Raw genomic sequence first — 27,842 nt, 5'->3', positions numbered from 1 at the left:
GCATATTAGTTAACGTAGATACTACCACTCTTTTAAAAGAATTAAAAGCCTCAAATGGAGATGGGCTGGACACCTGGCTCGAAGAAGGGACAATCGTTGGACAAATTTAGTCTTCCAGTGGTATCCAAGAGGTACAAAACGTCCGCAAGGTAAATAGATAGAGAAAAAATAAAGTTCTGCGGAAGTACGTGGCAATACAACGCACAGGACCGAGAGAAGTGGAAGCAGCTTGAAGAGGCCTTCATCCAGATTCAGGCTGATGGATGATGATGATTACCACTCTTTTCAATATGAAACAATCATTATTTTTCACAAGCAGTTTGCCATATTGCATAAGAAGTATGAGCATTAATTAGCACTATGACCGAAATTCACAGTTTCATGCCGCGGCATGACTATAGTGAGTTTTGGTCTTTCTCAGAAACTTTGAAAAATAGAAAACATTCAAATATCCACTGAAACTTTGTGGAAATATATACACTGTTTTATTATTTTTGTTGCGTTAGGGATTAACTTTAAACAATGTTTTAAACGATCTGGAAATAAATACGTTTTCAAATGTATATTATTATGTACATAATTTGCAACTGACACGTTTATATTTGAGTTATTAATCTTCTGACACTGTTGCTAACAAACACTATACGAAACTTTTAATAACAACTAGCAATTAGTACGGTTTTGTTTTTCGTTCAATACTGTGTAACAAATCACTTAGAAAAGCACAAAGTAATATACATCTAATCGCAAGAATACTTTGAGTAAGTTGGTAGTTAAAACTGTCGGTAAATATCATGGGAAAACTGTTACTTTTACCTTTGTTGCATATGGGAAACAATGCAGCCTGCAACTCCTGTACGTAAGGCGTCTCCATGGCGGATGGATTCGTCACTATGACTCCTTTATCGGTCGCTAATAGATAGTAGATAGGCTTTTCGTCTGCCATACTACTTGTAGTTATATATTATAGGATTTTTAAGGAATGTGATATTACAATATTTTTTATGCAACAATATTATAGCGTACTATGTTATATTTCTCCATGATTAAATTGTATTTCTTTGTGTACATCAATCGATTTTATTTTTAATATAACTTAGGTAATATACTATGAAAATAATGTATAAATACCTGGAAGTCTTCTACTATTAGAGTAAAGAAATTTTAATTAATATGTGTCCATGTCTTAATTTATATCAAATATTATTCATATATCGTCTCTGTTCTGGCAGATCACACTAACTGGAGAATACTAGTTTTGAGTAATTTGACTTTGAAGTTGTTAAAATGTTTGAAGTGGTCTATCATGTGAGTTTATTAAGTAATCGTAAAAAGGATGACTTTAAAATATAGCCTGTTTATTTATTAAGAAGGTTTCCAGACGGTAAAGTTAGAAATAAGGAACATTTTGGTAAAACTAACTCAGTAATATGTAATTTTTTCGAATTAGTGTCTTCTGCCAGAACAGTGACGATATACCTATATATTATTATACTCTCATGATTTTAATGACAGATAAAGCGTTTTTGTTTGTCTAGTTTAATGTCATCTTTTTAAAATTAATTATTTTCACTCCTTTAAAGTCGTACAATCATTTGCCTGATTCAAAAAGAATTTAACAAAAGAATATTATTTTTTAATAAATTGTAGATATTCTATAGTTTACTTTGTTGTCATTCTATATTTTTATTTTATAATAAAGGTTACATAATTGACTCGGTTTATAAATAGTTTCAAAGTTTCGGTTCCAATAACTTTTTAACAATTCAAGAATAAGAATCTAACATTGTTCAATATTATTATATTCAACACAGATTAAATATATATTTTTTTAATAAAACTCGCAAGTACGTAAATACTTGTATTATGGTTATTAAGTAGCTACTGTATATTTATATTGAACGCCATAATAGGTCGGTACCTAATTTTTTTTAGTACAACAATTATTACTCTGAATAATCAGAATATTGGTTACGGTAAAATCGATAGCTGTTTCTCTTACTCCAGTCTTGACAATGGGAAACAATACATTATCTATTGACTGATATTAGAATTATTAATTTAATTATTATAAGTGAAGTAAACGATTTATACATAATACACTGAAAATTCATAATAATTATTTTAATAAATATATTATTTAATATATTAGTATCAGGACCACTTGTTAATAATATCACTAGCTATATATTTATAATTATATTCACAATTCGATTGCAATTTATATTGAAATATCGGTAGTTATTTTTAGTTATAAAGACACTAAGCAGTAAGGAACTATTGTTTCACGGCTAGGCGAATATGGTGAGTATGTTATTAAAAGCTCGCGGAGTTTCTACATCGCATTGTGTTATTAAAAATAATGCGGCTTATTATTTCGCGACAGTGTTGATAGCCTGCGAGGCTTTCACATAACAAGTGCCACATTTGGGACGTCTTTTACTTTAGTGGGGGCGTCGCGGCGCCGTCTGCGACGTCTCGCGGGCAATCACGGCCCCAACACAATATGCAATGGTTTAGTTTTGTTAGTCGCATAAAATCCGAGCCTCGTGAGCTTTGTGGTTTGAATCCCCACCTGACAACTTGTCCTTACCGAATTCAAGGGGAAGTGTTCACCAAAACGGCAGGACCGAATCCGGTCGTTCCTTATGTCACCGAAATGGATATACTAAAGACGCAAGGAGAATTTAGGTTTGTGCCACATTGGAAAAGCACAATATAAAGAAGTATGTTATGTTCTTTAGACATGTAATATAAGCAGTATTCATTTTTTAAAATATAAATCAAGAATTAGGCAAGATGCTACAATTTCATATTAACACAATAGTCAACGGTTGTTACTCACTTTCTCCATCAATTAGGTCTATGTTAACGCCTGAAAAAAAGCCAACCATAGGTACGTCCGAGTGATAAAACATTCGACACGCGTATAATCTCGTTAGATTACGATAGAAGACACATGAATAAAAGACTTAGTGAAACTAGACACGAAGCCGGTAAATATAGGTTTGACTGATGTGCTTAAGGCAAAACCGAGAGTTCGTGTTGCTGAAATATATATCGCTCATGAGAAAACAATATCTACATCGTATGCCACATAACACTATTTGTACATGAGATTAGGAAAAAAAACTATATTATAGTCTCTATGATTCTATCAAATTTATCACGTATTTCGTATTCTACTATTAATCTTAATAGTGAAACACAAAAAATGAAGAATTTTTATGTATTAATAGTGACTAGAGAGAATTTTCTTCGTCTCGTGTTTTGTGGCATACGAGGTATTGTTTTCTCATGAGCGATATCTAGTTTTTTTGCGAAAGATAAAGTTAGTTGTCAATATTTATAGATAATTTAGTAGAAAAGATAGTTAACTGTGTTATGTTAAAATGTGGAGTTGAGAAACTGAGAAGCAACGTTCTACCGTGGTTCATACGCAAGGAAAACAGCCTCATATATCCAATACCTTATATCTTAAGTTTTATTGCTCTGAGGGTCATGTCGTCTATGTATGGGTGCGTTTTTTCACAATATATTGTAGAGGTTTTACCTAACTCTACGACACGTTATTGTATATGCTCATGTTTAGAGCATAGTCAATAGCGAGTCGGAAATGACAGTTGTCTAGAAACCTTCAATACAAATGTAGAGGTTACAAGGACACTCAGCCCTTTTCCAAATTATCAAGTTAAAATAGTCAGGATAAATCTTTCCACTCATAAACACAGTTCAATATAATATCATGCTATCTGCCGTGTGATACTACTAATGTATGTGTGACATATAAACGATATAAAATACCAACGCGTGTTTTCCTTCAACACTGCCCATACAACATCACATGTCACATACAAAAGCAACCGTCTGAATATAAAATAATAACGCGGGTAGTTGACTAAACGAATAACAACTACTCCCCTTATAATATCGATACTAGTATATTATTATATTGTACATGGACATCATATCTAGAATTTATATATTAATTGTTAATATTGCGATTTAATCTGTGTAAAATGGCAGCATATTAAATGTAATTCATGAACGTGGTGAATTTTTATATTGGTGCTAATGGAGACGCCCTTACGAGGAATAAAACTAGTCGATAGTGCAGGTGAATCCACTTTCAGTTTTGATTCACTTGGGTCTTAGCGATATAAAACAGCATTGGATGAAAACTCCTCCATACTAATCGGTCGACATTTCATTTGTTGCATTCCGACTAATAATAATATGCCGACCAATGAACGGCTTACGAAATCTCTAAAACCAATGAACACAACACGCCTATTCGTATTTAGCTAAAATCCTATCTTACTTATATGGTAAATCAATTATTATGCTAACATAGTAATGTATGTAATCTGCTTACCTTCTTATCATAGTATATTACAGTAATACCCCGACTTACGCGGTTCTTGATCCACCACTTTCACCAGAAAAGGACATGAAATTTGCAAGTTTGACAGAAGGTTTGACAGCTCAATTGAAAAGGGTTTTAAAAAATTACAAAACAGACTCTAACGTAGAACGCGTTATGACTAAAAAGCAAGGAATAAAAAAATGATCAGCTTGCTACGAAGAAATTCTGCGTGAAAAAAAGGCATTGTGTCGTCAGACGAATCGTTAAATTTTACGAAGCCATCGACATCGAAATAACTTTTTACGTAACTCATTTTTTTTTTTAATATTTTGTACAAATTAATAACGAACTGCAATTATTGTATTAAACATATTTCTTCTAAATTACTGTTTTTGTTAGTCCATGGTTCCAATTAAACAAAATTCATGTGTATTTATATGCAATGCCCCGACTTACGCGAATTCGACTTACGCGATTTTCCTCGGACCCACCTATCGCGTAATTTCGGGGTATTACTGTATATTATATATCATATTAATATGTATTTACATTTTTATATAATTATAACTGGGTACGTATATTTAACTAGGTGTGCGGTCGTTAAGTTGACTTTAAAATTAATTTATCTCACTATTATTTGGTTTTTACATTACGAATTCTTTAATCTGGCCCTGTATAAATCCGTTTTCGCCCAATACAATAAATTCAAGTTCACCACACGTTATCGAAGGAAAGGTGGTCCGGATATATTTTTTATTATACTTATTAGGTAGGTACCGTACCCACATTTCTATCGGCAAAATACTAATCGATATTTGTATATTCCAGCGTTGTAAATAATATAATATAAGAAACGTATCTTGAATTTGAATAATGTATTATTTATGCATTCAAAAAGTTAGACACGCTTTATTTTTTTTCGATTTTACATTCTATTGATAACGTTTTAGAAATTATGTTTATTTATTCGTTATTTTTCAATGACTTACTAATATACACATCATGTGGAGAATGAAAGGCTGTAGTGAACGAGCTTAAGTCTGAGACATCTGAGTTAATTTAAAAAAAATGTCTTTCTTTCTTTTAAATGTACCCTACAGATGAATGTGGTTGATAGATTAACTCTACCTATATTTTCAACAGATTCGGCGTTTTCTTGGTGATAATTCATGATATTTTTTTAACTGAGTAGGTATATCTATATATTACTTTACGAAGTGTTTCGTTCACATGGTGAGCTTTATCGAGTATTTAATTCATATGTGGTGACTACATACTGTCATACTTAACCGGCTCTCACGTCAAAAGTCGTCTTGCCTGCAACGTGTCGAATACGTCGATGTGACGTCATCGTTATTCACAAAACACACGTTGTCAAATGGAGCTCCGCAGATTTGTCGAGTGTGACTGTTTAGTTTGAAAAAAAACAGCTGCTGTTGCAATCGACAAGTTGCACGCCTCTCGGGCTGAGAGTCGAAGACGCCAGGACGCATACGAATTGGTCATTCCATCCATATATCAATACGTTTCGAAGGTTACGTGCGACTGTCGCTAGGTAGATCTGCGCGGTTTACATCACCGGATTGACGTTCTTGGAAGGTTTGATTTATGGCTGTGCGGCATGGCATACAGGCGAGTTTTGATGTAAGAGCCGGCTTAATGGTGGCTTACATTGTATTTTTCGTTGTATTGAATAAATGACGTTTACGACGTCGCCTCACCGCTTCCTATGGGCTTTACGCCTAAGAATATTTAAGATAATTTCTCAAATTTTACATATTGTAGTGTATTTCTATTTACTTCTCGTTCGCTTTTATTGTGGTCTTATTGAAGAATATGTTTCCCACCCCTTTGGTATATGTCATGGTGTTCCTACACTTTTCCCAAAATACGATTTCTTGGTGTCTACCTACACACGAACCCGATTGGCCTATGGATTGAAGTACGCGTGACAGTCATTCCATGTCGAAAATGCTATTTCGTCGTCGAATACCAATAAAAACGTATCGAACTTTCGACGAAACATTCATTCTATTGAGCGCCTTCATTATTCAAGTAAGCAGGTATACCTGCTTATACCTACCTACACATTCGTCAGTATGAAAAGTTACGAATCACACCTTATAGATAGGTACCTATATTTCAGTGGCGAAGGATGCCCGTTGAAGGAAGGTAGGCTGTGGTAGGTAACCGAAAAAAGTCATGACATGAATTTTATTTTTGTTTGTTCTTCAGTATTTTTTTTTTTACTAAATTATGTCTTACAGTAAACTCAGTCAAAGCTCACCAAGACTTGAGTATCTGCTCCTGAGACATTCCCAGGCGTAAACAACTGCTGATGCTTCACATTTAAACGTAGAGCCTCGTGATATGCTCGATTAAGACCGAGTGCAGTGCGGGGCGGGTTGGTTTGGGGTGTCCATGTTTGTGTTGTTCTCCACTATTTTAATTTTTTATAAAATATATTTTATATAAAAAAATATGAGTAATGCCTAACCGATAATCGTTCTTTTGCTAAAATTTACGGCTCCGTTAGTTGGACTTCTTGTTCAGTAGGCTATCCAGAGTTTGCCTATTATACGTAAAATAACAGCCATTAATAATTAAGTTTACAGTTATCAGATCTCAAGGACAAACACCAAACTTCATACAAAAAAAACTTTGGATCACACCAAGCCATTGTTTGCACGTGTTAGTAGAAGATTCGATAGACTTGGATACTGAATATATCTATGTGTATGAGAATTCTAAATTCAATACTTAGAGACGGATGGCTCTGTATATTTTTACATTTGAAATATCTTTAATTGATTAATTTTTTTAATTTTTAAGGAGGTAGGCTTCAAGTAGTCACCTAATATGGAGTTTTCATCACTGCCATATTTAGATTATCGTCGTAAATACTAAAAGTATTTGTATCAAATATTAATAATAACGTAGCTATAAAGAACCCTATTTGAAATTGCATATTTAGGTAGGAGTGAGAGGGAAGATTTCAACATTTTTAGTTTAACAGTTATAGGTATTTGAAAACGTTTATTATTTTCTTTATTGGTATTAACTGTCAATTTTTGGTGGTAAACATTGTATTTATTGCGTAATTGAAAGAAAACAAAATATGTGTTACTTATACCTCGTAATTAATGATCAGGAACGATTTAATCCGCTTCAATGTGACCTATCCATCAGTTCACAATGTCCTATCGAAGCAGGAAAACCGGTCCTGATAATTATTAAACTATATGGAATAAGTAGTAAGTTAATAATTGATACAAAGTCCATTATATTTCCTCCAATAGTATACAAGGTGTGTAATTTTATATTATGTAAAATTGCAGTAACATAAAAAGTATTTATTTTGATTTATAATAATCTATTCAAAATAAATTTGACAGTATTACAATCTACGTTCGGGGGCACATTTCAACAAAGTATTTAATAAGAAGGTAATTAAAACCAGATAGAAAAATGATAACTCACTTTTAAATTTTATCATAAAACTTATCAGTAATATAATATAATTGAATGCTGTCATAACGATAATTTAGATTTTATAGAAAACAAAGTAAACACGGATTTTATCATGAGACATCTCCACGATTTATCTTTGTTTTATATTTAAAATAAATATTAACGCAATATGAGGTTGTAAAGATAACGATTAAAAATGACCAAATATATTTCTACGTTTACAGATCATTGTGTTTTAAGACGATACATCAGTGAAACGGCAAATAATTTTCAACTATAGGCGCGACGAAATTTTGGACTCGCTGGCATTCGGAGAGAGAACGTCGAGCTGGGAACACGTCAATTTGTTTCGTGATGGCGACGGGGGTATTAATTCTTAAACCTTCTGTAAAGATGACTAAAAACGGTACCCATTTACTTGAAAAAGAAAACATGTCAATGAATATATTATTATTGTTACTAATAGAACAATAAACAGAACATTAAATAGACGCACGTTGGATTTTTATATTTCGTTCGGCATGCGTCATTTGCACACGCGACCCGCAATTCGCGCATCTTTTTAGACCGTGCCTCAACTGAGGTATAGCCTTAATAATTCTGCCAGAGTCACCTACAGTCGAACCCAGTTCTCCCCTATAAAAGTTCATGTATAAATAAAGTTTTCTAATACATGTTTTCTTATAAAAAAACAAATACGAATCAATGTCTCTAAAATTACCTAAATTCTCCTGAACGTAAAAATATATTTGTAGCCTTTACGTCATGGATTGCGAAATCAATTACCTAGAATCATTATAATTCCGGCAATCGTATTATTATTGGCCTACTATGAACGTTAAACCGTCAAAATTTTATGATATAAGTATTCAAAATGCAAAATATTTTACCTCTGCAGTTATAAGGGGGTAGCTACTTACGATTCGATAACACGCGATTGTCTTTTAATAAAAATCGATAAGAAATCGGGTTACGATTTACAAATTATTGTTTTATGCTCAGACGTTTCAAAAATGTTACATTGTCAGGAACAAATGTGATGATTATTCTTCTCCGTCTCGTCATCTATCGAAGGCTGACTGCAAAATTGTAGCACCTATCCTAAGCCAGTCGTATCAGATCAGCGCATTGGAAAATATTCTTCCGCCTACGTCTCTACAACCCTTTAAATTTTCCTGCACTATAAGCTGGAATAAATCAAACTTTTCAATGCAGAAAATATGGCCGAAGTATGCAGCCTTTTTGCGCTTGACAACAGCTATAAAACTATTGGCTCATTTCAGAATTGGTAATGTGGATCAGCCCAAAAAATCCTTATCGTACGCCGGTACAACCACACTTCAAAAGCCTTCAGTCTTCTGATGGCCCGTTTCTTTCGTCCAGCGGGTGTATTCTATATACAAGGCTTCTTTCGGCCGCTACGACGGCTAACCTAGGGTAGGTTTGTATAAAAGTATTAGCACTTATTGCAACAATTACAACCAACTTATTGTAGTAAGTGCTATATTTTAACAGCACCTCTCTTGGCTGTGATAAAATTTAGAGCGAGATAGACAGTTTTGACTGTTTATACGGCTAACTTATTGTAACAATTATAATACCTCAATACAAATATGTAATAAATACTATCACTTTATCACTTTAGCGGTCGATAGTCGCCTTGTGTATAGAATAGACCCGCAGTTGTTGATTCTGTATACCAGTACCGACATAAAGTACCCACACTAAGCCCTGGTGAAACACATTAAGACGTTTCGAAATTACTTGTATTCGCTCATTCTTCGACCCCTCCTCATTAGGGGTCCGGACGATTCGGCGCCGAACCAACTGGACGCTACGCAATCGAATGATATTCGAAAATAAACAAAAATTCGTGAATTTTTTGCACTTTAAAAAATATATATTTAATATATATATATTTATATTTAAAATTCATATTATATAATTATTTAATACTAGGTGAGAATTTAAATATGCACATGTAAATAATGATTTAATTGTGCATATATTTAAGTTCTAATGATGATTCTCAATTCGCAATAAAACCATTTTGGTAAGAGCAAAATGAATTTAAACAACTAAGTAGTCTGTATAAAATCGTAACGAACGTCTATTTATTTCATTCGACAGTGCGGCGTCCAATTGTCTGGCGCCCAGTTGTCTCAGTCCTTTCCTCTCGGTTATTAAGAAGGGCAAGGAGTTTGATGTGAAATACGTATTCTGTATTTTCAGTTATTTATTTGTAAAGCTTCATAACGAACGCGACCCTTTGTTTGAAAAGCTTTTTTATAACTGCATAGGTTCCACTTTAAGGTAGTATACCAACTTTGTTAATTCTCCTATATTTAGTTTAACCAAGTTTGTCATTCAATATTAAAATCAGCTGACGAGAATTTGTTACGGAAATATAGGTTGATTGATCAATATTGCATGTTTAGCTATTTTATTTGTCTTTGTACAGTTATGCAGGTTATGTAAATTGCCAAATATATTTTTCTTTTTTTTTTTGTTAATGTAATTTCTTATGTTTCACTTCTGTGCTCGATAAAGAACTCATTAGATCCGTATCATTTTATAATAATTATTACAAGACAGAGATATCCCAATCAATAAAAATTTAAGTCAAGTAGGTGTATAGGTACATTTTTTTTTTTTTATAAAAATCGATATTTTTTAAATTAAAAAAAATCTTTAATGTTTTTCGATGCACGTTGATTATTGTACAATTGCAATTCAATGCCTTCTTCTTCTTCGATGGCTCTACAGCTCAAGTCGAGCCCTGGCCTCCTCCACCGCCGTCCTCCAGTCGGAACGGTCCTCCGCACGTCTTTTCCAGTTCATGATTTTTAGCAGCTGGTTGGCATCTTTTGTAATGTTGTCACCCCATCGTGTGCGTGACTTTCCCACTGGCCGTTTCCCCCCTGGGTTTCCTTCGAGGATCTTCTTCGGTATCCGTGACTCAGGCATGCGCTGGACATGGCCTGCCCAGTTTAGCCTCTGGAGTTTTATGAAGGTGGAGAGTTTTGAATCTTGGTATGAGCGGTATAGTTCCGTCTTGTACCTAATTCTCCACTCCCCACCATCATTCATGGGTCCGTATATCCATCTCAGGATCTTTCACTCAAAGCAGTCCACCATTTCAGCTGCTTTCATATTTATATATTTATTCAATGCATTCATTTTATCATTTTAAATAAGTAATAGACATTTAAAAACATTAAAAAGTTTAATAAAATTTTATTTTATTCAACGAATAATTCACAAGATCTGAGAATGTAGCATGCTTTATATTAAACATAAGAAATTAGAATTAAATTATTACAAGTGCAAGTACGTTACAACTAAAATTTGGAGTGATTCGGGCGTCCGATAGTAATTAGGGCACTTAATTAATGTTGTATCTGAAATATATGGCCGTACATTAAAGACCGTCCAACTCCTTTGGGTCGTATAGTACATACTGAGAGAAAATGTCTAAATAAAACATGGTTCTTGTCCGCTTACAGGAAGCCAGCGGCAAACAAATTTTGAAAATAGCCGATATACTGGATTATTTGTTAGGTTAGGTTAGGTTTGCATTCTTGACTTCATGAATTTTGCTAAAATCGGCCATGACAATTGAACGAACGAATAATTTAATAATACATAATTAATATTGAATCTAATAAAATTGGAGACCGTATAGTATACGGTCAACTCTTTCCGATAGAAAGCTCACGGCGAAACTGTGAAATGTTTTACGAGCATTTTACATGTATATAGGTATCTGATATTTTCATTTTTGAAAAATGTTTTTTAGTTAAAAAAGCTTACAATTTAAAAGAAACGATAATTAATGAGCGTTTTTGGTAATCAGATTTTTATTATTACATATTTTTTATGAAAAATACTTTTGTCATTCAAATGTAGTTTAACAGAATATTTAGAAGGTGGTACTTATAGAGATTTTTGATAAATTCGTAGTTTTTACTTAAGTATTAAATTTAAAAAAATATCGATTATATGTATTCATAACGCTCTCCCGCTTTTCACTACATTACTCAACCTATATTGGGAATATTTTTTTTCTTTTCCGTGTTAAATAAACAATAATATGTTACCACACTAAAGTTTTTTGCAAGAGAACAAAAAAAGTAGGCCAAACATCCCCTTCCCATTAAAGAAACTCACTCACAAAGTTAAACTATTCAAAGTTGAAGCATTTGAATTCTCATTTTCGTGACACGTGTTTCCCATTATTTAAGAAAAAAATACTTAATTCTTCCACCTTCATTAATACAACTCTCGCTGTCATTAAAAAGTTTTTCGATATGTTAAATAATATTGCCTTGATATAGAATTCTAAAAAAGTTTTACTTTGTTTTTACTACTTATTTTTTATGCCGTATATTTGTTATAAACTTCACTGCACGTCATGCGTTTTGAAGGAATAAAATATCGTAATTAAACTATGTAGGTAGATACATTAAGGGCGCTGGGTTCATATTTTCCTCCCTCAACAAAAACGTGTATTTTCCATACAAGCAGTTACTAGGTAGTAAAAAAATATTTCTTTAAAACTTTATTTAAAACGTAACTCTTCTGTATGTACTTATTTCTATTTTATTCAATCAGTCAATCAGTCAAATTAAAATTTGGCCAAAACGGTTACATGTAAATTGTACGTAAAACATTTCACCGTGGCACAGTTCACCGTGAGCTTTCTTATCGGAAAGAGATGATCGTTTACTATACGTTCTCGAATTTTATTAGATTCAATATGAACATTAATCCAATTTTCATAGCTGATTTTAGCAAAATTCATGAATTCAAGAATGAAAACCTAACCTAATTATTTTTTTATATTCTTCATATTTTTTTTTTCCGACCATGTCCGATCCTGATAGGATCATATGGGCCTCCACAGAGTGGAGGTTTGTATTGACAGATTTTTGTTTTTTACGAGAAACGGATGTCAGCCACTTGCTCAACCTATTAGGTCCATACCCTGACACACGCAAATTGAAAAACAATATGTGTACTTGCCAGACTCAGGATTCGAACCTGGGACCCACGGCTTTGTAGTCCAACGCTTATGCCGCGCGGCCACCGTGGGCGGTTCTTCATATTACTTCCTGTAAAGTGTAAACCGACAAGAACCGTGTTTTATTTAGACATGAATTGTATGCCAGTACCATACGACCCAAAGAGTTTGGACGGTATTTAATATACGCCCATATATTTCCGATACAACATTTCACGGTGAAGTGTGATACGGCGAACTGCATACGTACAAGTTTCCGGACACGGCTTAAGGTAGTTACTAGGTAGTAAAAAATATTTATTTAAAATTTTATTGAAAACGTAAGTACTACTCTTCTTTACTTATTTCTATTTTTTTTTAATTACGTAACTTTATAAAATACACGACAGACGGATCTGTTTTAAAATTTGGTCAAAACAGCTCTTGCACCATGTCGTGCACGAGGCTTAGTATTTATTTTAGAGATATAATATTGTAAGAAAGAATTATGAAGGATAATAATATAATTGTAATTTCTAGACCCATTTCAAACTAAACATGTATCAGCCAGGTTAGAGTTTGCTTGGATTATACAAAATATTTCAAGTGTTGCCCAAATTAGGAATCCATGCCTTAGTTAGAGTGAGATGGCCAAAATGTGATACCTACGTTGAATTTTGATACTAACGTGATTTAACAATATTTTCATAACATAAGATTTTACGCAATTTGAAGAGTTGTGCGAATTGAAAAATTAAATGTAATAGTGCGATGGTTGCATTTGGAATTTCGAACGTCGTTTTGAATAAAATATAGTGTCTTCTAAATCGTAAAGTCGGTGATGCACAACCTTTTTATTAGTAGATCTGGCGTATCCATTTTATATCTGTTCGATGGCCGCACAGCGTAACAGTGTTGTTGATAATTATATTCCCTCCCGATTATCGCTTTATTATTATTTGTAATTAAATAGGTACATGTCTGACACTCGTATGTATTCTTTCTAATGGCATTGACATTCGTGAGAGCGCATCGTTTGTCAATTTGTCTATCCACCGGCAAAAAAAAAAGTGATTTATTGACCGCCATCTTGGTATTTCATTGGCTTCCAATTCAAGTTTCACTTTCAATACTAATTCACTATATTGGTTATACATACTCGAATACAATATGTCCATGTCTTAAAATAGGGTCTGCTTAACTCATCCGGTGTATTTCCATGTACCTATATAATTAATATTTTTGTATGTACATATTTATACTGTTTAATAACATACTATCTATCTCTTTTTTTATGTCATGTTGTGAACGTCTTAAAATTATAATTTGTAATGTCCACAATATGTAAAAATAAATAAATTGAATTGAATTGACAAACTGAAAAATTAATGAAATCAAACGGTTATTATAGAAAATTTATCTTCTCTCCGCCATTTTGGAATGTAGGGGTTCCTTAGTGAATTTTGACCCTTTGATTTGTCCAATTTGACCCTTAGAATATGCCTATTCATTATGCCACCACCGTTCATGATTTTTTGAATTGTTGGATTTTCCAAGCTATGCAGTCGCCTGTCATATTCGTAAGTGAAAGGAAACAAAATATACTATAGATTTTTTCTGCACAAAATTTGACGCATATTGATCGTTATGTGCGCCGCGTATGAAACTATAATGAGGCAAAAATATCTGTTGAAATGAAAGTAGTGTTGAGTAGTGAGACATTACTGAAACAAAGGCGTTACGAAAGCCACATAAATATATTGTGACCACTGATGTACGTCAGTATTTTGACAGGAATTAGACCCGGAACCCAGCATCAAAAGCCAATGCCTTATGCACTGAACCCCCACTCTGTGGAGGCCCATATGATCCTCTAAGCATCGAACATGGTGAAGTAGAATATCTGTTGAAAAGTTGCAGTACAATAAACCTTTAAATTTATAATTAACAGATGATAGCATTTTACTATGCGCATGATTATTGTTAAGATATTATACACGTAAGATTTTTTTGCATATTCTATTTAGTCGTTGGGTAATAACAAATGGAATAGACGGCTGCATGCGGCCCGCGGGCTGTGCACCACTGCCTTACATCTATCAAAATGTCACCCGAACGAAAACAGGCAAGTCAACAATAAAATATTTCGTACAAAACATTTGGCCTTTCTATGAAATGTTAGACCTTTTCTTGGATTATAATGACTATACAATAATTGACCTCAATTGACCTTTTCGGCTTCTACAAATTTCAGGGGTTGTTCTATTCTTATAGCGTGCAATAAACTTGACAGGGTGCAATGATCTCATTTGCACCCTTTCGTTAATAAACTTTGAAGAAAATTAGTTTTCATTCACATCCGTGATAAATTGCTATGGATATTTTTGGTTTATCTGTAGGTATGTTTTTTGATGATGATTCATGATACTTTAGAAAATGTATTAGTCAGTTGTTATTAGTGCATGAATTACCGGTAAATTTATTTATAATTACCGGTATTTCGGTAAATTAAGAAAATCATGTTTTTTTTTTAACTTTTTAATGTGTCTGATTAAATGGCAATATTATGTCGAAGCTATTCATTACTGTCGACCTGAAGGCCGGTTCGGATTAGTCAAGTAATTTAGTCGATTGGCGAGTAATTTAGTAATTAAACATGTAGATATGAACAGATAAATTTAGTCGAGTAATTTAGTAAAATCATTTAGTCGAGTCAATCCATTTTGTTCTATATTTTCGGTCGATTAGCGACCCCCACCACCTCTCACTAAATACTAAATAAGCCACGAGACAAGTCTTAACACGTTATCTTTAGTCAAGTTCATTGGTTGTCGTAGAATTTCTTCCTCCAAATCTTCTAATATAGTCATTATAAATGAAGTTATTAACTTATTTATTTTTTGGACATACATAATTTGAAAACATTTCGAATCAGGTTCATTACGCAGGTTCAAATCCTGCTGGGTGTCGTATTTTATATATAAAAAAAAGTTTTTTTCCATTGGTTATATATTTCTCAGAAGTGTTTTTAAATGATGTATGTTTAATAAAAACAACGTTATATTCCTAAATCTTGTGAATTATTCGTTGAATAAAAAAAATACTTCATTATTTATTTTTGCTTTGTTACGTTGTGCTCTGTTCATTTTGATACGTCACTCAGTGTTCTGACACTTTTCAGTTACTAAATCATTTAGTGGTAACTAAATCACTCACCACCCGACTAAACTACTCGACTAATCCGAACCGGCCTTTAATCTTATGTCAGGGATGGCGAACCTTTTTACTAACGCGTGCAAAATTTCAGAAATACTATTTGTCGACTTTCTGACGTGCCAAGAAGTTTTTCAGTGCGAAAAAAAGTTTTTAAAAGTTTTCTAAAAAAATATTTTTTAAGAATTCCAATAAAAAGTTTAAAAATTACAATAGAGTTCTTGTCATTCTATCTTTCACCGTATTTCTACCCGAAGGCATATCTTTTATTCTTTGAATATTTTTGTCTTGTTTTCAAAATTCTCAAAGAGATCGTGGAAGCATTTGAACCACTCTTCTTTCATATCATATTCTCTGTCACTGAACGGTTTTCCATTTTTAGATATTATGTTTGAGTCAAAATAACAAGCACTTATTAAATTTGAATGACTGCCGATAATCAATTTCATAAGGTTTGTTGATTGAATATTTTTAATGCCCGATCCTAAGGACCGACCTATGCAATTTTTATACAATGCGATTTGTCATTTATGCATGAAAAAAACATTTTTTAAGCAGGTAGGTATAATAATAATATAAAATAGTAATTTCTTTTATTTTCAAAATGAAACATTCGCGTGCCATAGGTTCGCTATCCCTGACCTATGTGTATTTCTTCTCACATTTTCGCGGCTCCCGTATATTTAATGCGCCAGTCCGCAACGTTGAATCGTCCCATTCCCAGTGGAGTTTAGGTAGTATCTTTTATACCTCATACAAGGGTTGATTTTTATTTTTTTTGTTGAATAATATTATATATTGGTCGTAGACCACACTAATTATAAATTCAATATTGTGATCATCTGGTTACCTAATGAGGGATTCTTCAAGATATATTTGTATAAAACATCTGCGGTGGAATGTCGCTGAGTTGATATTATGATTTGACATGCATACGATATTAGCGACTGAGGGCATTTTGTGAAAGTTTGTTTTCAAAATGTAAATTTCTCCTGCAACTTTCAAGGGAAACGTCATCATTATGTAAACACAAAACTTTCAATAACAAAATTTTATGATTTATTATCTTTGTAATTTTTACCCTATTTAAAAAAAAGACAAAACTTTCATCACTAACAACTCGTCAACGTGATTCTATTCTAAATGTTATATTTTATTTCAATTAATTGTAGGCATTACTCGCAAAAGCTCCTTTTTGACAGTTAAATTAAAATTAAAATTTATTTATTTTACATAATATAATGAACATAACAAATTATAAATTTAAATCGTTCACGACATGACCTAGGATAAGTGTTAACAATTTTTGAAATATAAATACAGAGCAATGTGAGTTAATTAAACAATAAGTAATAATATAAGAAATAAAATAACAAACATAAATAAAAGTACATGGAAGCACACAGAGTGAACTATTGATAGACCCTATCTTAAAAACATATAAAACAACGTCCACCTAAATTCACTCTCACGTATGTGGAATATATCAATTTCCGAAGCGATTTCATTAAACATGGTTATTGCCCTCCCAATTGGCATCACTAATGGCAGGTTAGTTCTGCATCTTGGGAGAACAAACAACGGATGCCCTCGATTCCTAAAATAATTATCAGAAACACACAAGCCAACACCACCAAGAGTTTCCATTTACGCCGCGTATAAGTCGGAAAAAATATATAAGTAGCTAAATAAAGATCCCTTGTAAATTTTAAGCTACATTATGTAAGCGTACGTAAGTGAAAGTCAGTCGGATGGAGCCACGATAATATCCATACAGCCGAAAGTAAAGGAGTCTCAAACATTTCTTCTGGACCGTCTCCACTATAAGGCCGTACTTCAACTGATGCGAGGCCCAAACGATAGACCCACTCTCAAGTCTTCTTCTAACTAAGGATTTATTTACCCGCCTGAACTCTCGCAGTTTACTATTTATAATCTGATATAGATATTTATAGTACATATTCAACAATCATATTAATTGGTATAAGTCTTGGGATATGGTCCTGTTCTGCAGCGTGCCTTATCAGGGGGCTGCGTAGGGCGAGATCAAAGGATCAAGAGTTGTAGCACGGAATGACATATATTTGAAGATCAGGTATTGTAACAGTGTACAGTGTACGTATTAGTTACTTGGGTCGTGAAACAGTTTATAGTTAAATTGATCGGATATTGTGACAGGTCGAGGGTTAAAGTCCGAGTGATCCAATCCAATTATTAACTGACCGAGTCTACGTTAGCCGTAATTCTGATGACTCACGTTTTTGTCATCCTGGTGGGATGCTTCCATCAAAGGCAGGCACACATAGTATGTTTTAATTTACTCCTGACCACTACACCAGTCAGTTTTTGACCGGCCATGGTAGATTCGCTGCTAAGCTCTTTGAGGTTAGATTTGTTACTCCACCAACATGTCCATGTGGCGGAAAACTACAGGATGCAAGCCACATCCTCTGGAAATGTCCGAGCACTCCGAACGGGAAGAGATACTCAAGTAGGTCCAATCAGCTGTTATTGGCCACGCGGACCTGATTGCAACAGAGGCCAATTTTGCGGCATTTGAAAAATTTGCAGCGTCGTATGGGGAGCTGGATAATCCCAACTCGTCCGTAGAATCAGACTAAAATCTTGAGCATCAGTACGCGGGTACACAAGGCGCATCACGCCGGCGGCCAGCAGAGCTGGACCTCACTTTCTTGCTTTCTTTTTAGAGTCAGTCTTAAGCACCGAGGTGCGTGGTTGCAAATAATCGGTCCCGTGGGGCTCCGTTCGGGACGAAATGTGAGCAATTAAATAGATATATAAAAATAAAATTAATTAAATATTCATTCAGTCGCAATACAGCGCTGTGGAAGGCGGCCGTGCATAATCCACAGCTGTACAGACACGGCGGGTGATGGAGGGTGTATTTGTTGGACCCATCGAGCCGTCCGACTTGGTTGCCACAAAGTCCAACTTAATAGCTTTAAAAAAAATGTGCCGTCTTATTGTTGACCTGAAGATCTCTTCACATAGTTTTGCATGCCCACAATATTTAGCTTTGTTTTTGTATTATCTCTTCTTGGTCGTGCACTCATGGCTGAGGATCGTGACGAAATTTAAATTAAATTTATTTTGTATTATATTTATAATTAAATTAATTTTCTTTTATACTAGTTCTCCGTGCCTTTCTCTCCCACGGCATTTTTTTTATTAACTTAAGTGAACTCAGTAAAATCAGTCAAAGCTCACTCGAGAACGTGGCGACCTCAGTTTTGGGCATCTACTACTGATACATTACCAGACGTAAAAAACTGCTACATCCTAACGTAGAACATTGTAATACGCTCGCTCGAAGACCGAGTGGAGTGCGGGGCGGTTGGTTTGGAGGTGTAAATATTGGAGGGATAAACTTAATATTAGAGTTGTTGCAGCTACTCTATTATTTATTTGATCGCCAAATCCTGGTTCTGGTTTGTTTTTTGAGATGGCAATAGTTATTCTAAAAATCGTTTAAATTTGTCCCAAGTGGTGGAGGGTGGTAGGAAATAAATACATCACCGTGGATAATTTATCGCAATAAATTCGTCTTTATCGATTTGTCTGAAAACTGATCATGTAATTAGTGTCACCAATAATTAATACTGAAATGTCTTGTGAGCTTTTAAGGTAATAATTATTATTTGCGTGTATTCTGATTGTTTTCAGCCGAAGCAAATTATCGACGATATATTCCACACGAACTTTCAACTTTTAGACAAAGTTTTAACTTTATATAGACGACTGCGCGAAGCATGAGCGATGTTTCATTCATTAAATCTTAGGTGCAAATTGTAAATTTAATTAATGATACATATATTATTATAACTTTCTTCCTTAAGCAGACTCCCCCTTGTGTTCCGTCTTCCGATTTTCTTCTCCGGTTGATGACTTCCATCATTCGCAAGTCACCTGTATACTATCAAGTCACCGAAGTCGCGGTTATGGTTCAGTTTATTAAACGTGAGATTCTTAATCTTTACCGTTCGGTCAGCCATATGTGGTATGTGGCCGGCCCATCGCAAATTGTGTTTTGATAAATCGTTGCCGTCATTCTTATCGAAGAGTTTGTATAGTTTATATTTGTAACGATGTCGCCAGATGCCATCCTCACGGGGCCATCGAATACCTCTAATTTCTGGGATCTCTAACCGGGGAATTGTAAAGGTCGTCTCATACAGATGTTTACCGTCTGTCATCATCTATTCAAGTAAGTGTATGTTTATCGGTTCACCTGACAGTTAGGAGCCAGCCTCTACGTGTTGCTCTCTTGCATTGGCACTCTTATATTGAACATATAACTTCAGTTTAAGCACACTTGAGAGCATGGCGACCCAAGTCTCCTAAGATATCTTCGTCATTAAAAAAATACTGATACTTCACATCTCAACGTGTGGTGCGGGGCAATGTGGGTTGGTATGGCCATTAACTTCAATGCCTGACTTGCTTCTGTCTTCAGACTGTTCACGAAAAACGCTGGTTGAATGGATGCCGTAGCTTTTCAGCAGGCGTTATCACTCAGTTATCACAATCTATTTCTTGGTAAGATGGCTACTAGTCGTCTAAGGGAAGACTCTGACTCACATGTTTCATGTGAGTCACAAATAGGTTATCCATCACTAATTATATTCTCTATATGTCATAGGTACCTACCAACCCAACGTGGAGTGATTTGATGCTTATAAATTAATATAAATTCATGTTAGCTCTGTCTTAATTTTACAACGTTTTTCTTAGCTCGTAGTCTTATTTGTCCGGTAGTTCTTTGTCCGGTACAAATCTTGCAATCAATTTTTAACTAACTTTCCGACTAGCTAGACATTTGAAACTTTTAGAATATATCAGAACACGATGCCAATGCATTTTTTTTTTAAACTTTTAGCCATCTTTAAGTTGAATTGAATTCATTTTTTGTTAATTATGTTTTGTATGAAAAGTTATTTCGATACCATTATTGGTTGCTAGGGGTCTGGGGTCCTATAAAGCAACTAAATTATTAATATATACGTGCGTTACTATGGAAATCAATATGAATGTCAAAATGACATTTCAGTATTATTTCTATAAAGTACAATTTATTTCATCGATTAAGCTAGTCAAGTCAAGTTTATATGATTCAACAGAAAATTTAAAAACGTTGTATATAAAAAGATCTTTTTATCTTATAATTATTTTTCTTCAATTTATTCGCGCGTGCATGAATTAATTTTTAATTAATTCAATTTAATTGTCTTTTGTCATCGCTCATTCTTTGGGATGAGAACTATAATTTGTCTCCATTGACACGCATATAGACGTAAGTTAGAATTAAAACAGAAACGCAACTAAGTATATAATTTAATTTTGACTTAGTTTAATTTGAAAAGTTTAAACAATTTTGTTGTTTGATTGAAAGCCGTTTAAATTAAAAAAAAAATATGCTATACGTATTTTGACAGTATGATTGGTTTTAGGTCTAGTGAATTTGTTAACTAGACATACAAACCTGTGACGTTTCGGACTTGAAAATAATACTTTCAAGGTAATGCTAAATTAATTATAACGGATTGGCCTATAAATACATTGTCACCTAGGATAACCGTGACAATGACATTACCGTGACACTGCCACGAAAATTGTCAAGAGGTTTCAAAGGGTCTCGTAAACGAGCAACTTTTTACGGCAATATGATACGGCAATTGTGTTGCTGTTAATAGTTACCCAAAATAAGAAAATAGTAGTCTACGTTGCCGAAACTTTCCATTGCTTTCTGGCAGCATGCAGTTATGCTCTGAAAATACCATAAAATCTCTTTTTGACCTACGTGGCGCACGTGGGCCGTTAAGTAGGACCCGATCCAAATCCTTCTTTCATTTTGGATTTGTTTATGTGATTATTTATATGGTGAAGAAATTTCATTGTCGGCAGTTGTTGCTTTATCTCATGTCACGTGTACGCACAAAATACATCGGCTTCACTTGCCCGGCACTGATGGCAGGCCATACATTGCCCAGCAACTGGGCAATAGTTGCACCATTTTTTTGACAATTGTATCGGCAATCTGCAATTTTTTCCAATGTTTGGGCAATTCCCATTCATTTTAATGTATACAATTTCCGATATTCCAGTGCCTATGTAAATACTTTATTTACGAATAATTTCGTATATAAACAGTACGTAACTATACTCTACAATACTGTTTCATTTATACGTTTGTGTTAGGTGAGTGTGGATCATTAAAGATGCCGAAACGCAAAATCCGGGTCGCAAAAAATAATTTAAATGGAAAAGTACCGATGAAACATATTACATAATATCTAAATCAATTAGAAGAAAATACATAATATTGTATCGGTAGATACGATTACGATCTTGGAATAAATTAAATTAAAATCATTTTTTTAATTTAACATCGAATATACATAAAATTTGAGATTGTCAGATACTTAACGATGAAACAGCCTAGAAAAAATCGACTTAAGGAACTGACTAATTTATTTCATTTATGAAGCGGAAAGACGATAAAGCGTGATTTATTTAACTATTCATTTACCCTCTACTATCAGAAACAGAATCTCATATAATACATGCAAACACTAAATACAATATTAATTCTTCGAAATATTATAAATGAAAATGTAAGTATTTTAACATGAATTTAAAAAAATTCCACATACTATGTACGATGCAGATAACATCCGTTAAGTGTTATTCGAATCTAAAACTTTTTTGAGAAATAGAATAAATAAAACAATACATGTTTAATTCACCTTTTGAAGAAGTCAGACGTTTCAGCCATTTTACACTTAAGTTATCTTCTCTTTATAGAAGTTAAACCATAGCGCACTACCAGAAAATGCTATTCTGAAGACCACCGGCCGCCACTGGTCCTGACTGCATATAAATCTCACAATTATTCAAGTATATTCGACGGCTTCAAAATATAAACAAATACGCAGGTTATATCATAAATAATATTTCTTTTATTTTGTTAACTGTCAATTCATGGTGGAACTCCATTGTATTGTTGTTTTAATTTAATAAAACGCATTTTTTTTGTAAAACTTATTCCACTTTTAATCAATAAATTAGGACCGGTTTCGTCCGCCTCAGAGGGACATTTTCAACTCAGAAAGACAGTTGAAAATGTCCCTCTGAGGCGGACGAAAAAAATTGCGTTTTATTAAATTAAAACAACAATGAATAATATTAAAAACATAATATGTGAACGAACGAGGCGATTAGTGATGACCTTATTGTATACCAGAAAAAGAAAACTGGATGTTTATAAAATGGTAATTTTATGGGGATAACGGTATAATACGGAGTCGACGGTCTTATTTCTCTGGTGAAAATTTTGGTTTAAGACTTGGTGTTTGATCATGAAATAAATGAAAATTAAATTTTAATAAACATATAATATTTACATACAATTATTTGAATTTGGATTAGTATGTAATATACCTAATATTAAGTATACTGAATATATTATTAATACATAGAAAAATACTACAATCATCAATCATCATAAGCACAATTCATTTAATATGACTGTCTGTACTTTTTTCGATTACCAGACGCTTACCTCCCTCCAACACGTACTCTACGCCACTGTTATATTATTATATTATAATAGTATAATAAATATAAAACTCACCATCCTCCGCTACATCTTCGGGTGCACCATTGTCCTGCGGTTCCATCATTTTCTTATTAGTATTTAATATAAGTATCTCCAGCACCACAGATCTACTACATTATTTCTTCTTTATGATCCATAGTAAACACTGCATTTACGTATCATAAAGACGTATCAAATAATAGTATATTATCCAATACGTATCCGATATTAGGCACTTTGACGTGTTGAAACATATCGGAATTAGGCGGACGATCTCATTTCGGTCGACTTCTAAAATTCGTTACAATAAAAATCGTAAAAGGCAAAGCACGATAACGTCAAAAATTGGCATTATGAACGACAAAAATAAATGTTATCTGAATCAGAGAGGCGAACTTGGTTATTCGAAAAACGCATTTTTTTAGTCGAGGTAAAAAATTAAAATATTATATTATTGGTTTTTTTTTTAAATGTATTTAGCAATGCGCATTGACTATATTATAAGCATGCCAATATTAAATTAGACACGTTGGCAGAATAGGTAAATTTGTTTAAATGTAGGTATAATTAATTTAAACCCTATACAAAAAATACTTTGTGCGAAATAAAAAGGGAGATTAATATGCCAAATTAACCATAATGCATAAAGGGTAACAGCGGGTCTATTCTATACAAAAGGCTGCTTTCGTCCGCTAAAACCGCTAACTAGGGTATGTTTGTATCAAATTATTAACACGTATTGTAATAATTATAATTAGCCGGTATTAATTGTTGCAATAAATGATATATGTTAACGGCATGCCCCCTGCCTGTTCTAAAATTTAGAGCATGAGCGATAGAGAGAGAGCGAGAGAGAGACAGTTTCGACTGATTAACTGATTACAATACAACTACAATTATAATATTTCAATATAAAATGTATGTAACAAATACTAACACATTATCACGTTAGCACGTTAGCGGTCGATAGTCGCCTTTTGTATAGAATAGACCTGCAGGAATGAGTAGCATCCAATTAACACATTGCAATTTAGGTACATCGACAAATTTATTCATAAATCAATTTATTTTTGGCTTTCCTAAAAATCAGTGATTTTAGACTTATTTCCCTTTGTCTGTCGCTCACAAAATTATTAATTAAATTGTAGGTGGCATTATTCAAAATGATAACTTGCTGATACGTTAGCTAACAAAACAATGCTGTAAAGATGTGGACGTACATTTACTTCCGTATTGTAAATTGCAAAGTAGTAGTTAATTTTTGTATTATAAAATGTTTTTTGTATACAACGAATAATTCACAAGATTTAAGAATGAACATTCTTTTATTGAACATACATAATTTGAAAATACTTAAAAAAAATATATTACCACTAGAAAATATCTTTTTGAACCGGTTCGAGTCCTGCTGGGTTTTTAAAAAAGATTTTTTCTAGTGATATATTTCTCAAGGGTATTTTCAAATTTTGTATGACATTTATATGTTTGTGAATGAATAACATTTATGTATTCGAGGAGGGACGTTTATAAGAGCCCTTTTATTCTACAGAAACTGCATCTATTAGTAAGTCAATGTGAGTTGTTGCCCAATTATCGGATTTAGGCCGCGGCGTAAAATTGTGAATTCCGTAGTGCTATAGTTAGGTATATTGCTTTTATAATTGATGCAATGCGAGAAACCGTTTGCACTAAATTTACGTTTTCGATCTTGTTAAATTAATAATAATTTACTGTAAACCGTTTACACATTGCAATATTATGAAGTTTCTGTAATAACTAGCACAATGATAGTATTATATAATATGACATTTACGTTACAATTATTTTGCAACCGCTTATTGAAGCAAGACTGAAAAATTGCGTTTTTTTTCGAATAACACAGTTTACCTCTCAGGCCCAGAAATATATATATGTGTAGTTATGTTTTTTTAATGGCATTTGATTCGAATTCCAGCCATCGCCGACTCGCGAATTCTCAGTAATAAGTACTGAAATAAAATTGAGAATCGTGTGTTTGGAATCAATAATAAGAAAAGTACACACGCCGAGCACATAATTATAATATAATAACACGGAGCCGAATCCGGGCTCTTAAGGAAAACGAATGTTTGACTCTGCGCAATTAATCTGATACAATGTCCCATTTTGTCTGATCGATTGAATCTATCAAATATGTTTTATTTATCTATCTCTAACGTATCGATGGCTGATTTTAAAACAGTTACAACTCAAAATGTCTGTATTAGAGACAAATAGGTTTTTAGCATTGTACAAACAGCTGATTCTCATGAAATAAGCAAACATCAGTCGTTTTCTAAACATGAAGTGTTACAACTGTGAAAATGGAATATTAAATTCTATTTGACGAGATATTAATACTTAGAATAGGTAATACAAAATATGTAGTACTTATTCTATTTAACAGACCATGACACCCGTTGATAGTAGTGTAGTGAAACTGTAATGTAGTAATATAAACGAAACATTCACAAACACCTAGGTTTTAATAAAATCAAATAAACGGGAATCGAACCCCGCAGATTAAAGGACAGTGTCTTATGTAATGGACTACGAGGGCCGTAAGCCGTAATCTACGTAATTTAATAATTAGAGGGAAGTTGTCAAATGATGAATAGTTATGATCAATATAATATATTTCTGCGTGAAGAAATGAACATTGCACAACTGTTAAGAATATTTAAAAATATTTTGATACAATAATGTACTTAAATGTTTTAGAATTTCGCCACGGATAGAAAACATATGCAAATAAATATTGACAAATATATATGTGATATGACACTGTGGTAGCTTTACTTATATTATCTATGGTAGACATGTGTTGATTTCAATTAATTGTTTGGTTAACACCTTAAATAATCTACAAAATATTAAGTGCATTTTTTAACGAATATTTATGTTGTCGGGGATATTGACATACATTTATATATATATATATATATATTTTACGCACATATATTATATATATCGGTATGGACTAAGCACAATATCTACATTAAAATACATTTTGTAGTTATTTGCAAACATTATTAATGATGGTGGAAGAAAGGTGCTATATCTTCTCAATTCTTTCCAAAGGCATGGAATTATGGAAACAGAACTAAGAAATATCATGAAGAAGTAAGAACTCCGAGATGTAATTAAGCAAGTAAGTATGTAAGAATACTAAAAATTTGTTGGAGTGTCAACTAGTGTTGACATTCTCAAACAAATCGAAAGTACCAATTAATTCTGGATAGAATTTAAACTAATCAACTGCAGTATCTTGGCTATTATGGGAGTTCGAAAGTTCTAGCCCATTATCCAAAGAATGATCGGCGGTATATAATAATATGCTAGTTAAAGTCAGAATCTTAGCGATTGGCACAAGTACTGCTCCACCGCAATAAAGTAAAGATCTGCCTAACGAAAGGTAGTCAACTTAGGCCAATAAAAGGTGTCACTATATTAATGTTACATTAATTTAACAATACCTACTTGACATTTCATTAAATATTATTATATAATGATCAAATAAGGTCCTCTAAAGCGGACGAAACCGGTCAGTTGAGTGACAGTTATTATATATTGTAGGTGAACTATGTTTTGTTTTATTTTGATAATTAATTTGTGATTTGAAAAAATTATCCCAAGGAAGAGACAAAATGCATAGTGAATACAATTCAATTAGGTTTCTTAATTAAGCTATTTTTATATTAGATTAATAATATACATGGTTTAAAAATGAGGCTTTCTTTATTGATCGTACGTAATTACGTATCGTTCCCGGGTTCGAATCCTCGGTATGGTAAGTACACATGTTAACCTAAACTAGCCCAACAAGTTGAGCAATTGGCAAACATCAATTTCTCGTAAAAGCAAAAATCTGTTAAGACTATCTCCACTTTGTAGTAGGCCCATATGATCTTCTTAGGATCGGACATGGCTTAAAAAGAAAAATCGAAACACCTCAGAAATATGCATATTATTTAAAAATATTTTTTCTAATTTGTATGTTTTCGAGCTCAACACATAGTATCTCAATCTACACATCTTAACACAAATGAAACAATTAAATCAACATTGTTAAAATTATGTTATAATCAAAACTATATACTTCAAAAATAGCCAATGAAAATATAATCTCTAAATATATAGCCCTCGTGGCCCAGTGT

The 27,842-nt window shown here is 33.2% G+C and overlaps 2 protein-coding genes across 4 annotated transcripts in view; one reads left to right on the top strand and one right to left on the bottom strand.

Annotated features, from left to right (window-relative positions):
* Positions 1 to 946, bottom strand: part of Nna1 (Nna1 carboxypeptidase) — a 30,500-nt gene extending 29,554 nt beyond the window's left edge. The window contains exon 1 of the mRNA XM_085958670.1: positions 817 to 946. Within this exon, the coding sequence (XP_085814796.1) occupies positions 817 to 946 (130 nt within the window). The remainder of the gene's footprint in view (positions 1 to 816) is intronic.
* The window catches only part of Nadsyn (NAD synthetase), a 108,686-nt gene that overhangs the window by 31,652 nt on the left and 49,192 nt on the right, over positions 1 to 27,842 (top strand). The gene's annotated exons all lie outside the window — the stretch shown is intronic.

The sequence above is a fragment of the Rhyacophila brunnea genome, unplaced genomic scaffold (assembly GCF_057557595.1).
Source record: "Rhyacophila brunnea isolate RB1 unplaced genomic scaffold, BYU_Rbru_1.0 scaffold_8, whole genome shotgun sequence".
NCBI lineage: Eukaryota > Metazoa > Arthropoda > Insecta > Trichoptera > Rhyacophilidae > Rhyacophila > Rhyacophila brunnea.
The sequence above is the reverse complement of the archived record's forward strand: the minus strand, read 5'-3'. Positions and strand labels throughout refer to the sequence as shown.